The sequence below is a fragment of the Eretmochelys imbricata genome, chromosome 10, assembly GCF_965152235.1.
Source record: "Eretmochelys imbricata isolate rEreImb1 chromosome 10, rEreImb1.hap1, whole genome shotgun sequence".
NCBI classification, from domain to species: domain Eukaryota; kingdom Metazoa; phylum Chordata; order Testudines; family Cheloniidae; genus Eretmochelys; species Eretmochelys imbricata.
The window spans coordinates 2,733,324-2,748,646 of NC_135581.1; the positions used below are offsets into that span (position 1 = coordinate 2,733,324).

The 15,323-nt window shown below is 49.6% G+C and overlaps 1 protein-coding gene across 2 annotated transcripts in view; it reads right to left on the bottom strand.

Moving 5' to 3' along the window:
* PRKCB (protein kinase C beta) overlaps positions 1-15,323 on the bottom strand; it is a 244,914-nt gene that overhangs the window by 97,334 nt on the left and 132,257 nt on the right. For both annotated transcript variants that reach the window (XM_077828614.1, XM_077828613.1), the window contains exons 4-5: positions 8,709-8,820; positions 6,523-6,651 (exon numbers count right to left, since the gene is read on the bottom strand). In XM_077828614.1, the coding sequence (XP_077684740.1) occupies positions 6,523-6,651; positions 8,709-8,820 (241 nt within the window). The remainder of the gene's footprint in view (positions 1-6,522; positions 6,652-8,708; positions 8,821-15,323) is intronic.

The window sequence follows — 15,323 nt, forward strand, 5'->3', positions numbered from 1 at the left end:
GACAGACTTAAACTCACAAGTGGGAGGTTTAATCATTTCCCATTGTTTTTGCTCGCATTAATTAGCATTCCAGAGAGCCTTGTTATACAAATACATATCCTGTATCTCTCTTGGACCTTGGTATGTTTTGGGCCTGAACAACTTCCTGTGGCACTGAGTTCCACAGTCTAATTAAGAGCTTTTTCTTTTCTTGGTTTTCAATTTGCCAATTTTAATTTCAATTAATGGTCTCTTGTTCTTGTGTTCCTGAAGACACCACGTGACCAAACAACTGTTTCTGCTTGCCTTAAAGCAGAGAGACCGCTCCAAAACTAAGACAGGCTAGGATCCAAAGCCACTGCCTATTTGCCTTAGCAACACCTACTCTCAAAAAGACAGACTCATGTCCCTCTTTAAAAAACCAGGAACGTTGATGCTGCCACCCACACAGGCTATGAAGCCACCTGCAACAGCAACCACAGCCCCAGGGTGCTGACCCCCAGGTTAATCTTCACTTCCCTCAGTTGCTGCTGTCCTAACAGACACAGCTATTTAGGTTTTCTTAAATGTAAAATATTTAATCCTTCATGAGACCAGGAGCCTGACCATCTGTTGGATCCACGGGCCTGGTTATTACACACACGTTATTATAGTAGACGAAGACATTTCTCCAACCCTAGCACCCTGCATTTTGAGATGCAGCACCAAGGACAGTGGTATCTCAGAGGGAGGGAAGAAAATCATCTAAAAAACTTTCCAGCAAGTTGGCAGCATCATTAACCTGCATGAACCAGCAAACAGGAGTCACCCACGAAAGGGGAGACATTGCTAATGAATTCAGAGGGGCCTTGCATGGGAATCATTGTCTATAAGGCCTGACCCAGGCTCCTGCTGGACTCAATGGAAAGCCTGCCTTTGACTCAACTGGCCCCTGGATTGGATGTTGCCCCCCCTCTGCCTCTTCAATGCTGCGAAGGAACCAAGAGCAAGTTTCTGGATTCAGGGAAGTTTCGGGGGATGGACACACGGATTGTTGTAAAGCTTTGCCAAGTATTTAGAGTTTTGAGCCTTTGCCAAAAGCGTTTGATTTTATTAAGTCAATGAGATTTGGGTTCTCATCAGGCTGGTCCCAGCCACAGCGAGGGTCAACCAGATCCCATGCTAAGTTATGGCCACTTTCCAGCATGGTACCGACTGACACGCTCTGCGGACTGGAAAACCGACTTAGCATTGGAGTACTCTCATGTTTCTGCCCTGCCCATCACCGGGGTGTCTGGGTGCTGGCAAGAACGATTGTTATTCTGAAAGTGTGTTCTGATACCAATGCTGCCCCGGTGAGGGCTCTCCAGGTATGACAGCATGGGACCCCGTTCTGTCACAAACGGCCCTGTCCAGCCGGGAGAGGGTGGCTTTCATCTCACACACGAGCACTGCTGCCCCTGCCCTGCGAGGACGTGGGAGTGGGTCACGGCCGCGGTACGGTGCAGGGGACTGAGATGTGCGCACAGTCCGTGGATTGATGGGGGAAGGGGGATGCTCCGACAACCCACTAATGGTTTGTGGCTGCTCTGCCTGGCCCTGGATGCAACCAGGAAGCAATGCCTGAAAAGGGAGCTCCGCAGAATCCTGGCCAAAGAAGGGACTGCAGCAGGAGGGGAAGGGGACGGGGGAAAGTGGCTTACCAGCAGCATTATTCCCCTCTTATCCCAGCCATAAGGCAGCCGTGCCCAACCCCCAGCCCCCGACTCATGTCTCAATCTCCCAGCACAGCCCCCTGAAGTCTGCCTGTCCCCTGAGGGCACGTCCATCATCCTGGGGGTAGCTTAAGGAATGCCCAGCCCAGTGAGACAAGAGCCTCTTGGTTGCACCCGCCAGGGCTCAGATGAAACCTGTTCCTAGCACTGCCTGGGATGACAGAGGCCACAGGCCATTTATGGGACTGTGCTGCCACCTAGAGGGGAACATGCTGCACTACCCATGCTACGGATCCGCGTGTGGAGACAAACAGCCAGGCACGTCTTAAACGCAAATGCTCACCAGAGGGTGGTTAGCATCTGGGCAATGCGGCATACAAATCGTGCCACATTCAGGATTGGGGTTTCAGACTGACTGAGCACTCGCAATGAGAGCAGAACATGGAAATCCCTTCCCGTGAAAAACAGCGTGTTTTCGAGGGGAAAAAAATCTACACTCAAATGAAGAGAAAGCCAAAACCACAACCGTTTTCATGAGGAAAGGTTTCCAGAAGAAGTCTGTGTGGGGACAGCCACAATGAAATGTTTCCGCTTGTCTGCCTGCCTGGAAGAGCCATTACCAAGAGTTTCACAGGCAGGCAGCCAGCATTTCCATCTTCCTGCTGGACACACCAGGTTTTTTGGAAAAATTCAGCTTCTCTGAAAATTTTCAGTTCTGTGAAAACAGGGCATTTACTGTCAAAAATCATTCCAATGGGAAGTTCCAGAGGAGCCCAATGCACGGGCTCAGTACATCTGAAAAATCAGGCCCCAGAAGCCCGGGGATGTGGGAACCGAGCCAAACAGCTAGCAAGGGTCTCGAGGAGTCTTCAAGGAAGCTTTTGGGGCTCGGAGAACTGGCAGATTTTTCAGGAGACCTGTTTAACGGCACAGACCTCCCCTTCCTGACAACACTTTCTTACTTGGCCGCTCAGCAGACTGGACCTCCCTCCCAACCAGTCACATCTACCACGAAGGAGGGCAGGACAAGAGGAGATGGGTTCAAACTACAGCAAGACGGATTTAGATTAAATCTCAGGAAAAGCTTCCTAACTGTAAGAACAGTCAGCCAATGGAGCAGACGCCTCGGGAGGTCATGGAAGCGCCTTCTCTGGCAATTTTCAAAAGGAGGCTGGACAGCATCTCTCTGGGAGGGTTTAGACCCAACAAATCCTGCATCTTGGCAGGGGGTTAGACTAGATGGTCCCTTCTAACCATATGGTTCTGTGATAGTGGACCTTGATCTTTTTGAAATATACATTTGCCCCTCACTCCAGAGAAGCAGGACACTGCTAAGCCAAGGCCTTTGTGTTAGCCATTTGCATCAGGTTCAAGTGAGGATCTTTAGCGAAAAGCAACACCTTACCACTTTTCAAAGAGGTCAGTACAGTGTACTAGGCAATGCTGCATAAATTATCTGTGTGGATCAAAAGGCTCTACTTAAATAGCTCCCCTCCTCCCATGAGAATTACAACCAGTAATCAAGAGCCTCTTGTACTCCTGGGTCAACACTCAACCTCAACCTACAACCAGAACAAGCTGTAGCCTGTGCCTTGACCAGAGCTCCTGCTTTTCTTGCCAGGCCTCTCCCACTAGGAAGCAGGGCAGTCTCAACCACACACTCTGCAGCTATGACCCTATCCTCAAAGCAAACAGCTGCTGGGGGAACAAAAACTTCTGCTGAACTGTGCCAGACAGGTGATGGCAAAATAAAGTACAGCACGCTCCCCAGCTTCTGCACAATACAAAGCTCGCTCTGCCAGCCCGGGTCCCCTCTCCCTAATCACAGTCACTGCTTGGGGTTTGAGAGACTCAAGCAGACCCCGAAGAGTTTAAAAAGAAAACCATGCACCAAAGGAAGGAAGTCAGGCCACTTAACATCCCCTACAGGGCAGGCAGAAATTCTCTCCCCTCCCCTCCCTCATTAAGTATGTGGAAGAGCTGGAGAACACAGTACATTTCCTTGCCTTCCTCCAGGAGCCAAGAGATGACGGGTTCCACTGACACCTCCCTAAAGGGCTGGAAATAAAATGCCCTTTCCACCGGTTTGGAACAAATGCACCTGACTCTCTTCGACTCCATACGAAAGGGTTCAAAGAGCCTCGTGGTGGTTCTGCTGGGGTTTCAGAGAGACTTTGGTGGTGGTGGGGTGTCACAGGCTTTCCCGAGAGTGGGACCCAGGATTTCTCTTTGTTCTAGCCCTCCCCATCCTCGTGTCAAATCTAGGAATTTACACGAGGCGCATCCCAGGGCAACTGAGCAGCTGTTTGGGAAAGGGAAAATTTTTCCTGCAAGAGATGTGACAAAAAGATTTTGGTTTTTTGAAAGTTTTCCTTGAAATTTTATGGTTTCATTTTAAAACACCCCCCGTTGGTTTTCCATCAAAAACCTGAACATCTCCAATAACAATGGAACATTTTAAATTAAAATATTTATTCATGTGACCATCTAATCAGACCTGCTGTATAACATAGGCCGGAGAACCTCAGCCCAGGATTCAAAGCTGTAACTTTGGGTGGGGCTAGAGCAGGTCTTTTAGAAAGCACCCAGCCCTGATTTAAAGACTCCAAGTGACAAAAAAATCCACCACATACCTAGCCAAGTTTTTCCATGGGTTAATCACGGTCACGGTTAAAAATAAGGCACCATTTTTAGTCTGAATTTCCCACTTTCAACTTCCAGCCATTGGATCTTGTTCTGCCTTTGTGTGGTAGATTGAACAGCCTCTGCTCCCAGAAATATTCTCCCCCTGGAGGTACTTGTAGACTGTAACCAAGTCACCTCTTAGCCTTCTCTTGGACAAGCTAAATAGATTGAACTTTTTAAGTCTCTCACTTTAAAGCAGGTCTTCCCAGCCTTGAATCATTCCTGGGGCTCTTTTCTGCACCCTTTCCTTTTGTATTCCACAGGAATTATTCACACACACCCTTAGGAATTCCCACCTAGTTATCCAGTCATGTAACAGCTCAGACACCGGGGTGAGGGGCGTAGGGGGGGAATCCCTGCATCTCTGTGCCCACTCAATACACTCTAAAACAACAGGGATTTTTTTAATTGCTCAGTTTTTTTCAAGATGCTTTTTCAAACACCTGGGAGCTCCCTGGATGTTTTAGAACAACACTCCCCTTCTCTGCACGCTCAGAGGGACAGACGCTGGTAAAAGAGAACGCAAGGATAGTGAAAGAAGAGGAGAACATGGCCGCAGCAGGAAAGAGGAAGATTATCTCCCCTTTGGAATACTGCTGCAGAGTGTTTGTCTTTTCAGACACGTGTCATCCTGGTCTCCCAGCACAAACGCGACTCAGACTACGTTAGCTGGAGCCAGCCTGTGGCCATTTCAGCCTGAAAGCCCGAAAACAGGAAACTGAGGAGCCTGGAACAAGAGCCCTTGGAGCCAGACCTATCCATTTCAAATCCAGCCTCCAGAGGTGGGGTGCTCCAGCCTGAATGCTGACCAAGGAGCGTCTGAGCAGCACAAATTCAGAATCTCCTCCCAGAAGCCAGATCTGCACTGCAGGGAGCTGTCAACTAGATTTCTGCCAAAGGAGCCACCGAAAGTTGGGAGCGCCTAGAGAGCGGGATTCAGCCCTTGTTACGGAAAGATGAGTGTCTGATATTAATGGAATAGTTGGAAGGCCAGACTGGCCTTTGAGGTCGGGGGAAGGTTGTACGAGAGATCCAGCAGCTGTGGCCTGTCCCTTTAATACAGTTTTATACGCTTCCTGCCCTCTGCACAGGCCCCAGTTACAGAACTGGTCAGGCTTCTTTATAATAGTCCCCAGCCACTGAGACTAGCTAGCCTGGGAACAGCCACATGAGCAGTGACATTAGCACCAGGCCAAGCCCTCCTTCCTTTCAGGGGGGCCAGGCGTCACATTCAGTCTTCAAGAGAAACACCCGCCCTGTTCTCAGAGTCAGCTTTTGTCCCCCCCAGACCCCTCCTCTCTCTGCCTCAAACATGGTCCCAGCTGTTGGCTGGACAAGGTGTTCCTCACTGGCCGGATCTAAAGGCGTCTACTCTTCAGCAGTTGATCTCTCCTGCAGAGAAACAGAGGAATCAAAATCCCTTACAAACGCTTGGCTGGGATCTGCTAGCAGAAATGGAGTCTCAGCCAGCGTATTTATTGGAGGCAGAAAATAACCCTCCCTAGAGCCCAAATGCCTTTCCTTTCTCTCATACCTTCTGCATTTGCACAGGTCCTGTGTGCGAGACACCACAAGGGGGCTCTGGTGTTTCATGTTTTCTTCCTGGAGTTTTCCCTATGTATTAGTTGATCATATACGCTCCGTCTAGTGATTGCGGAGCCAGCCCGCAATGAACCTGCACGGCTTGGAGGATCCAGCACCCACCTGCATTAACGGGTTGGTTTGGCATGCTACCGTTGTCCCTGGGAAGTAGCAAGTGCACCAGAAGACTTATTATTTGCTTTGTGTTAGTGCTTAGAGGCCTGCGCCCCATTGTGTTTGGTGCTGTACAAACATACAGATCCCTGCCCCAAAGAGCCTGCAGTCTAAGTCTGAGAGATAAAAGCAGGACCCAGCAGATGGGGTGGGGAGGCTTGGAGTTGTCAGTTTATTAAACAGGTTGGCTCAGGAAGAAGAGGCAGCGTTCTAGCCAAAGAATTGAGAGGGCATTTCTCCCAAACTCACCACTAACGAGGAATACCACAGACGCGAGCAGCTCCAGCACGCTTCGGCCGTAAAGAGCACTCACACGCCCCAGATATTTATGCCAAGTTTCCAGAGCAGCAAGTTACAATAGCGAGGGACTGGAGGAGTCTGCATCTGTACAGCAGAGCCATGAACCTACCTACAACGGTGAGAACATCTTTTGCTATATCCGCCTTGATGTATATCCGGCCCCTGCGCTCAGTGTGGTCCGTTCCACATAGGCTCGGGACGTTCATCACACAGCGTTTGTGGACATTCATCATACAGGCTGCACAGAAGGAAACAAACACTTACTCCACAGCAGGGAGATCACAAGATTACCTTCCCCGCAGTCGGCTCCTAGCTCGCCTGGAAGTTCTGAACCGAGCGGGGCGTGAGATGGGCATGATTGTGGGGGGAATCCGGTACAAATACTAATGCAGGCCCTGGTTCTGCCTATGGATCTTTGGAGATCTGTGGAGTCCCGCTGGGTTGCTTCAGCAGGGCTCCACACGTGCGCAGAGATCCACCAGCATGCCTCTCATGGCAAGATCAAGGCCAGAAACATTGCAGTGCTTTTTGTGCCAGCTTTAACCACCATACTGGGACTTTTATCCACTGATGGGATGACTTCTCCCACAATGCCCATGGTGTAATACTACGCATTAGGTTGAATTTGTCAGTGGTCAACAGGCAGGGAGAAAGTGCGTGAAGTGATAATTGATTAGCAGATCCCAAGCAGCAAGTTTCTGTCTCGATGGGGAAACCGGCACTACATAATATTGGCACGTTCAGCCCCCTGGCAACCGGACAGGTTTCCCACTTAAGCAGATGCTGGGGATTCATCGCCAGTTCTATTGGTTACTGCATATCCCCATTGAAACAGAAACGCCATTCACTTAGTTAGCATTTGAGCGATGAAAAGATCTGTCATCGCTCCCTGATGAATTCCACTATCTATTGTACCTCAACACCTGCATGAGCGCAGAGAAAATGCTTTCTAGAAGGGGCTGTTGAAATTGCATAAAAAACATAGGGCATTTCGTCGCCACCATGGGACAGCCACAGGGTGGCGCTAAAAGCCAGCATATAAGGAAGAGTATTTGGTTTGAAATTCTCACAGGTTTTCCCTCTGGCTCCCCCTGCACCCATGTAAAGCACATGTCCCCACAACTCCTCACACTGTCCCTTGTCTATGGACGATAGACATGAGCCCTCCACTGCAGGGCTAAGAGTCAGGAGGGAGCTCAGTCTCTTTGGCTCATTCAGTGTTCAACCTCTGTTGAGGCAGACAAGGGGGCTGATTAGCACCCAATGGGACACAAACCCCCGTCGCCCCCCCCCCAAGGAATCGAAAAGCCTCACAGCTTATTTCCATGACGGAGGCTGAACCACCATTAAATGGTTTGGGCCTCTTAACTGCCAGACTGAGCTGGATTTGAACCCATGAGCTAGAGCTAAATGGCCCTGTAGCCCATGACAAAGTCCCTGAGCCGCCCAGCTCCGGAAGTAACCCTCACTTTGGGGACGGTACGCCAGCCTCCCTAGGGGTTGGGGAAAGGGAACGAGGAAGAAAAAGAAAATGCTGGAAAAATCTCATCTCCTTTTAGTGAGCCTTAAAAAGGACTGGCCAATAAGGCTGGACTAGCCAAGAGAGACTTAGGCCATGTATCTTTTCTGGTCCCAACCAGGGACCTCCGCTGCTCTTCCCTTTCCAGAGACCTAGGCCATTCTGACCTCCCTTCCATCCCAGCAGTGAGGCGTAATCACTGGGTGGTACCTGGGTGACACACTATGAGCATGATCGTACGGGGCAGGGCGGGCGTTTCAGTCATGCTGGTGGCCTGCACATCCCGGGTCTCTGCTCTCTGACCAGGACCTGGGAAAAGCTCCCTCCCCTGCACACGTCCGAGGTTCCTTCCCATTTTAAGACTTCTGAAAAGTCAGGTGGGGAAACGAGAAGGTGCAATTTTACCAACAGGGAACCTGACTGATGTGTGTAAGCAAGTTCCTGATTTGTAGTCCCCTTTCTGCTATGCCCACTGTGCGTCCACCTAGCCCTCGCCCGAGCCCTTGGAGGCAGGGGCTGCCCCCTCCCCAGCAAGCATCGCAGCACACAAATAGTAACTCGTGTCTACTACACCGTGCATTTCACCTGAATACACTGTAATCCTGCTTGGAGCATTGAGACAGGTTGAGACATGAAGTGAAATCCCAAGTCGATGGAAATTTTGCCCTTAGACTTCAATGTAGTCAGGAATTCATCCCTGGCATGTGCCCCAGACCACCAGAGATTTGCTCTGCCCATTTATATCAGCCATGGCCGTGACAAAGAGCTTCACTTACTGTCACATTTCATCCCTTGGTGAATGAGTCCATAGAGTAATGAGCCACAGTGGTCACAGAAGGTGGGACTGGAGTACGTGTGGATTTTAAATTTGTGCTTGCTCCTTGGATCCTAAAAGGGAAAGAAGAGAGAGACCAAGATAGATCATGGACTTATATCAAATATCAGCATGTAGCACCCACCCTTGGCATTTCACATGCCACCTGGCTTTGCAGAGACAGGGCTTCAAAGACACATCCAACTCCCACTGATTCCAGCGGGAGCTGGATTAGGTCCCTAAAGATCCAGTCACATTTCATGAAAAGCAAATTAACTTATTTGATGTATTAGGTCTGAACCTGGAAGCCCGGAGGGTGAAATTCACCTTTGGGCAGCACACCCGCACAAAGCCCGTTCTACTGGATACCGGTTCTTACACTGCACTTGCCAGGCCTAGTGAGCTGTTAGCAGCAAGGTGGCAAAAGATGTCCAAGGTCTCCATCCACGTTCAGCCACCCAACAAACATCCATATGCACTGAAGCCAGCCAGCAGCCGGTCTACTCTTAGGGAATCTCGTAACTTAGAAGAAACTAACCCTCTTCTTTCTCGCGCTTTGAGGTTTTTAAGCCAACTATCCGCTTTCCCCAACAGCTCATCACCCAAACTAAGAGACTCCCATTTACTCTGGGCAGCAATTCCAGTGCTAGAAGAGATCTTCAGTCTAGCAGAGATGGGCAGAACTCGAACCAAAAGCTGGAAGCTGAAGCTAGACAAATGCCAGCTAGAAATAAAGCGCATGTTGTTGCAGGGAGGGCGATTAACCCTGCAACCAAACTGCCAAAGAAAGTGGTGGATTCTCCATCTCTTGCCAGCTTCAGATCCAGGCTGCTTGCCTTCCTGGAAATTACGCGTTGGCCAAACACAAGGTATTGCATGCAGTACAGGGGTAGGCGGGGACGTTCTCTGGCTTGTATCATACAGCAGGGCGGACAAAGATCTAATGGTCCTTTCTGACTTTAAGCCCCATGCGCTCTGTGAACCAAAGATACTGTGATTACCGAAAGCGGCTGGGATGCTGCTGCAGGCGGTTCTGATGGTGCTGGAGAGCCATATGCTTATGAAGGACAGCAGCCCAATCGGAAGACACAGCCGTGTCCATCGTAAATCACAAGTAGCGCTCATTACTCCATTTTGCTGAGGAGTCTGACATTTCAAAGTTTAGTTTTGTTCCAATTTGGAATGAAAACCAAAACGAAAACCTTTGAATCATAGAGTATCCGGGTTGGAAGGGTCCTCAGGAGGTCATCTAGTCCAACCCCCCTGCTCAAAACAGGACCAATCCCCAATTTTTGCCCCATATCCCTAAATGGTCCCCTCAAGGATTGAACTCACAACCCTGGGTTTAGCAGGCCAATGCTCAAACCACTGAGCTATCCCTCACCAACTGGGGAATAGAGCCCAGGCTCCGGGGCAGTCCGCCTGGTAGGTTCCCTAAACCCAGGATGGCTGGGGTACCCTGCTCTAGGGCCGTCCTGCATTTGAACTGCCAAGGAGACAAGTGGATGAGCGAGAGGAAACCAGGCAGGGTTTTGTCATGGCCCTGCCTGGGTTCACTGCAGCTTCACCAAAATAGAACCATCCCTGCAAAATGTTTCAATTTCAACAAAAGTCAGAAAATCCAAACAACAAAATGTGTTTTGCTGGAATTTTTCCAACCAGCTTGAGTCATTACACATAATATTGCCCGTTGCCAGCCTGTGCCCCCGTTGAGCCTTGTTTTTCCACCGTATCCATTACCCCTTTTCCTACCAGCGGTACTGCTGTATGGAACCTGTATGATTACAGAGGTTGACAAGAACAAAAATAGAACAATGGCAAATGGAAAACAAAAAGCAAGTGCTGGCAGCATGAAGGGTTTTTTTTCTGCTGCATCCTCCTGTGTAACTGAAGCCTGATTAACCAGCCTACTTTGTAAGTTTTATTTAGCTGCAATCCATCCTGGAGAAGTGTCACTCAATAGCCATTTATAAACTCTGGCTTTAATTTTATTATGGTGAGAGCAAGAGCCTCACACGCCGTTTTGATAGCTAAAGCTCAAGGTCCCCCACAGAGTTAAAATGCTCAGAAATGCAAATTAGATCCGATGACAACTCTTGCTAAGAACTGCCCCTGCCTCCTAGACTCCACTGTGTAGGCAAAGGGAGGATGTAGCCACTCAGAAGGGGTGTAATTTTCCCACCATTGGGAACTTTGCAGGAAATCCCAGAGAGGAGCCCAGCCCCTTCTCCTGCATCAACTCAACTGCAGGCAACTTTGGGGTTGGGCAGGACAAAGACAGATCCATACCTTAGAACACCCCATTCTCCTTCTGTTTCTTTTCTCTGCCTGTTACATTGAATAGCATCAGCTGGGAGCCTGTGGCGTTTTACAGTGTAAAGAGAATTCGCCATCACCTGCATCGCCCTTTCCATAGGCTTTAACAGGGGGTTGCATCACTCTTTCCTGGAGCGTTGTTTCCAGAGCTGGATGCTTTGCTGCATCACACTGAGACGCAATTCACAACCAGTGCTCCTCGCCTGTCCAATCTGTTGAGTTTGCTTGGAAGCATTTCTCTGCTTCCCTCCAGGGAAGACCGGGGGGGGGGAGACGGACGACGACACAGGGTTTACAACTGGCAAACCTCAGTCAAAATGTCATCAATGGTCTTCCTGACATTGCTGCATGTTCCCCAAAACCCCCCCGCTCCGATCAGAAACTGACGCATGCACGGGCCGCTGAGCTAGTTACGCCACGGGTTTCACCTTTGAGAAAACCAGCTGCTCCTGTTTGCTTTTAGCGGTCTGTGGCGTTCTCCCCCAGTCGCACCCACACTGCTTAAGAGACTTTACAAGCAACTCCCAGCAAGCACCTCTTACTGGCTTAGCTTGGAGCTGAGAAGGAAAACATTCGCTACGAGATTGGGCTGCTCGTCCTGGCCGCCCTTGACCCCAAATGAGCTCACAGAAGGAATCTGAGGCCCCAGTACCCCTACGGAGGCTCGAGATCATGTTGGTGAGATTCCCTGGCAGGGGGAGCCCATCCAATGCCAGGCCTAAGCAGGGCCTGGACACATGGCAGCCGGGCTGCTGCTGGTAGAAGAGGGCCAGGCCGGGAGCACCAGCACCATGTGGCAGGGACAGTGCAAGTCCCCTGAGCCTTCTGCTGGTACCTGGGACTGGCTGGGCGACTCAGGGTCTGGGACATGCTGAGCAGCCGCCAGCAACACGATTACACACCCTCTGCCCACCTCAGTGCTGTCTGCATCTGGTATTGGAGCCTCTCCCTGAGCCTGGCAGATACTGGGCAGCCACCCGCAATGATCAACAGCGGGGGATCAGCAGAAGAGCTGAATTTGGAGTCTCCTGGGTATATAAGGAGGAGATCTCAGCAGGGTTCTCCAGGAGGGGTCCTCCAGGTTGGACGCAACACCCCACTCTGGTTTGAAACAACCCAAATGCCATTAACCTTTAGGGGCATGTTCCCAGACCTGGTTCCTGGACTTGGGGCTGGGCCTCAGCAAGGACTGGCATTCCTGGAAAGACAGGGCTGATTTAATTATTGGTTAATTGTTTGCGGGCTTAGGAGTGAGTTGCTCTTGGCTCAGTCTTTTGAGCTGACCCTATTTCTAATGGATGCACAAGGTGCCCTAAAACGAGGGGTCACCCCTTTTCTGTAAAATTGTAACTTAAAATAAACTTAAGATAAAGCATGGAGTTGAGAATCACCTACCTGCCTCAGCTAAGCATGGCTGTCAACACAGTACATGCTCCTTAAATTAATTTTCTCAGCTTTATTGCATTTAAGCTTTCAGTTGCACTAAACACTTTGATACCCTAGAAGTTTCCTTTCACGATACCCCAGATAACTCAAATGATATTTGAGAGATGGGCAATAACTGAACTGCATTTAATTCAGCCTGCTTAAGTGCAAGATATTGGATGCATGCCTCAGCAAATTTAATTGCATTTGAAAATTGAAGAGGTCTCATACATTACCCTAAGAAAAACTATTTTAGATTTATCACAAAAGACACTTCCTTTTAATAGCTGGGCTTGTCATTTGGATAATAGGAAGCCTGGGAGGATGAGGGTTAACAACAATTAACCTGTCTCCTGGAAACCCCCATGCACCAAGAAAGCTAGTTCATTAAGTAATACTGTACTTCTGTAAAGCTCCTGCGCTCCCAGGAGAGGCAATGAGACATCACAGAGATTTCAGAGAAAAAGTCAAATTCTGATTTTAGCACAAAAGAGGGAAAGGAGAAACTTTGAGACTTGTGAAAACTTAGTGACTGGAAAGTTAAACAAAAACTATCTAGTTGACAGCTCCTTTGCTGTTTGTGTTTTAAAGTCTCTCTCGCTCCCTGCGGGCCACCGAGTCACTCCTGGTGCTGCTGTGTAGCAGCCAGGCTGCCCCTACAGCATGATTTAGCCAATAGGAAAACGCCACATGCCCCCAGTTCACAATTCATGGTGGTGGCGCTGCTGGACGAAAGAAGAGGAGGAAGTGGGCCATGAAGAATCAAAGGCTGCCTCTCAGGAAGATGTGCTTTAGTCCAGTCCAAGTAACTGGGCTCAATCCAAGAGCAACTAGGTGAAATTATATGGTCTGCATTGTACAGGTCAGACTAGATGTTCCCTTCTGGCGATAAAGTCTATGAATGTGAATTGGTAAACAAGCCATTTCTCACAAAAATGGTGAGAAAAAAAAAAAGAATACCCTGAAAAATCCATTTACTGTGTAAGGAAGCTTATGGATTTAGTCTGATACAACTTTCCCCTACATGGAAGTCCTTAAAAGTGACCCGTATTTGATTTTTCTAATCTCAACTCTATTTGTGTGGAAGCTCAAAATAATCGCTCTAATCAGCTTTAGCCTGCACAAGAAGGATCTCTTTATTTCTGGTTCATTCCAATTCCAATGTATCCGTGTTTCCACCGTGCAGGGACTGATTCAGACAGCCGTCTATATCAGGCTGATGGGTCAGCAGCGCCTGAGAATCCGGATGTCAATCTCAGCGATGGAACAGGATCAAGTTCTCCAACCAAAGAACCTGAAATCTATCATTTACCGAGTGCCGGCGGTGTGGGGGCACTCAGTGTCTAAGGAGCCATGGACCCTGCTCTTCATTGTCCGTGTTCAGTACAGAAAGCAGCTCAGACACAGATTGTTCTGCCAGAACAAACAGCAGGGAAAGCAGGAGTCTTGCAGAGGTTATTTCTGAGGGGCTTGCTGGAAGAGTACAATCCGAGGAGCAGAAGGAAACTCGCTGGGCATGCTGCATTGGAAGAGTCAGATCAGCAAAGTACAATTGCTACTCAAGGGAATACTCACATGCAAATAGACAGATATCGCACCCCCACCCTCCCTCCCTATAATGCACACATGCCCCTCATGGTTAACATCTGGGATTTGGGCTATTCCCTCCTTATTCTGATGAGCTTGCCATCAAGCATTCAGCCCTTGCTATGGTATAGCTGCAGGAGAGAGGCATTGCTAAGTTGATTTACAGGGTTGCTTTACAGGGTTGTGTTGGATTAGACTGGCTCCTGTGACTCTGTGTCAGAAAAGATAAGACTCTTGAGAAGATTAAAAACTACTATGAGCCTCCCTGAGGAAAGGAGGCCTCTTCTAGGCCAGCCCGCGGAACACAACGGGCATGCACGGCACACCTCATCCACAGAGACTCACGAACACAGACTAAAGCACTAAGCAGGGGTAGCCTAGGACACAGCTCCTAAGACCCAGGGGAACAGGACAGCACAATGACGTTTAACAGAGTCGGTCCCCTCCTCCCCCAGCACTCACACCACTTTCCTTTTGAAACCTGAAATAGGCAGTGTTTTCCCAATCCCTGTCTTTTCCACAGGAACAGTAGCCGCCTGCAGTGACCAGAATCCCTGGCAAGAACTCAGAGCTGGATGGCAACAGTATCTAGGCAGGGGACAGGCAGAAGGGATGCCACTTCCTTTGTACTACGGTAGCCTCCAAAGGCCCCGAAGACAGAGACGCCCACTTCCACTTCCCCAGAGAAGCCCACTGGCAAGTGCTTTGTTGGGCTGCCGCCCTGGGGCGGAGTGAAAGATGGCTGTTGTCCCACTTGGCCCCGCTAGGTTTCCCTGCCACAACGCCGGCATGTGCTGAGGCCTCTGCCAAGCTCCATGAGGTGGTTTCTTGGGGTGGCTGCTGCAGTCCACAGAACAACTCATTTATTCCACTCGGATTCTTATATAGCCTTGGTACCATGACATCCGAGCTCATTAAGTGATATGATTGACACCTGTCACCTGGGGTTCTTTCCTTTTGTGGTCTCTCTTCCCCTCTCCAAGGATAAGTTGTACCTAGGGTGATTATTCCTGTTTTTGAAAAAAAAGTCACATATTCCGGGGCCACTGTGCTCTGGGTGTACATTAGCGAAAGCAGGTTGGAGCAGTGTGCCTGGTACATGGAGGGGAAGGTGGGAGGTGTGGGATGGTACTTCCTGGGGGAGTCCACTTCCCTGGCCCCAGAGAAGCTCTGTCTCCTACAGAGACAAGCTTTCCCCTTGCACTGAACAGTTCCCCCGGGTGGGAAGAGCAGAGTTGTTCAGGGTCCT